This window comes from Pinus tabuliformis, chromosome J, assembly GCF_031772625.1.
Source record: "Pinus tabuliformis cultivar Carrire ecotype Pingquan chromosome J, CPIR1, whole genome shotgun sequence".
In the NCBI taxonomy this organism is placed as follows: Eukaryota; Viridiplantae; Streptophyta; class Pinopsida; order Pinales; family Pinaceae; genus Pinus; species Pinus tabuliformis.
The window spans coordinates 1,051,991,476-1,051,993,126 of record NC_142295.1 but is presented as its reverse complement, the minus strand read 5'-3'; the positions used below and the strand labels follow the sequence as shown (position 1 = coordinate 1,051,993,126).

The 1,651-nt window shown below is 45.3% G+C and overlaps 1 protein-coding gene across 1 annotated transcript; it reads right to left on the bottom strand.

Moving 5' to 3' along the window:
- Nucleotides 1–942: 942 nt before the first annotated feature.
- LOC149230536 (uncharacterized) lies at nucleotides 943–1,320 on the bottom strand. Its single transcript, XM_089381340.1, has one exon. The coding sequence runs from the start codon at nucleotides 1,318–1,320 to the stop codon at nucleotides 943–945; it is 378 nt and encodes a 125-aa protein (XP_089237466.1).
- Between the last annotated feature and the right edge of the window lie 331 nt (nucleotides 1,321–1,651).

Here is a 1,651-nt window from a genome sequence, read left to right as displayed (position 1 = left end):
GTTCCATCTCAGATATCCTAATTTCCTACTGAAATTAATCCTGGGCCTAACAAGGATGGGGAGTGTAGGAACTACATACCAACTTGCAGGTCTGTTGCCTCTTTCATCCATAGTCTGATTCTTCGCTCTTCGGCCACCTTCCCTCTCGCCAGCTCTTCTCGTCGTCGTCTACATGCATTTTGCTACATTTTGATTTCCGTTAGGTTTTATTCCTCTCTCCCTCCGGTCCCTTGCCTTTACTACCACCTGTCTGGCATTATTACCTGCACGGATCCCTACACTCTCCTCTCGGGATGCTGCCCCTCTGTCCTTACTGCCATCTCCTCTCATTAATCCGCACTTTCTCCCAATTTCTCTTGTCATGTGCATGTTGTCTTTGTCTTGCCACTTGTTAACGTTCTTCTACCTAACCCCTTGCTCACTGCCCTACCCTCCTCTCTGTCATTCTCTTCCCTCACCGCCCTCGTACTCTTGGGAGTTGTACCTTCTCTACCCCGCTCCATCTCCTGCTAAATTGCCTATCCACTCACTTCATTCTCCGCATTTGTCCTTTCCCCCACTTGTCCTCTTCCTCCCTCTTCCCAGTCACATCTCCCTGGTCTCTCTAGATTTCCTATGATGTTCCCCGATCTGGGGTTGCTCTCTCCTCCTTTGTCTTGTTCGAGGAGTTTCACTAACGTTTCCATATCCTCCATCTGGAATAACTCTGCCTCGCTTGCATCCAGGGTTCTTCAACCATGCCTGCATCCCTAGTTTGCTAGGTTGTCTACTGGTTCGTTGTGTTTCCTTCTCACATGGGTGGGAAGGATATAGTCTACCTGTCTTATGAGTTTTCCAATCTTCTGCACCAGCCAAGCGGTTCTCTAGCTTTGGCTGATTTTCTCCACTTGGGTTCCTTGTTGTAGCTGTTTGGCTATATCAACTACCATTTTCGAGTCTCCTTCAACCTGTAGCTTTTGGTATTCCTCCCTTATAGCAATTTCCAACCCTTTTTTCAGTGCATGGAGCTCTATCAACTACCATTTTCGAGTCTCCTTCAACCTGTAGCTTTTGGTATTCCTCCCTTATAGCAATTTCCAACTCTTTTTTCAGTGCATGGAGCTCTGCTTCATTGTTTGTAGCAATACCGTAGTCCATTGCGTAGATTCTGTGAGTCCTTCCCTTGTCGTCTCTGAATACTCCGCCAGTCCATGCCTCACCTAGATTTCCTTTCACAACCCCGTCGAAGTTCAACTTAATGAGCCCCTGTTGAGGATTTCTGTAGTGATTGGTCACCTCCACCTCATTGTTTTGGTGTATCCTTACTATCTTGTGCGTCATACTTGGCTTTAGGTTCAGGCGTATCAATATTCTTGTTTCTGTTGGGTCCATTTTCCAATCCTCCTCAAACCACCTCTATGTAAGAATGGTCTCTCTGATATTCTGTATAACTTGGTTCCATATCTCTATTCTTGCTCTACCTTCCTCCTTGAAAATCAGGTGGTTTCGCTCTTTATAGATATTCCACAGAACAAAGCCTAGCGAGAGTCTCCATGCCTTGTTCAGGATCATGTTCTGGTAAGGTTTTTTCCTCCATTTCTCTATCGTTGTTTTCATGTTGTTTATATCTCTATCAATGATTTCAAATATTTGTTGATGTTGTTTCCATAGG

Bases quoted from the DNA above. Each gene is read 5' to 3' on its own strand.
- LOC149230536 (XM_089381340.1), bottom strand. From the start codon at position 1,320: ATGACGCACAAGATAGTAAGGATACACCAAAACAATGAGGTGGAGGTG.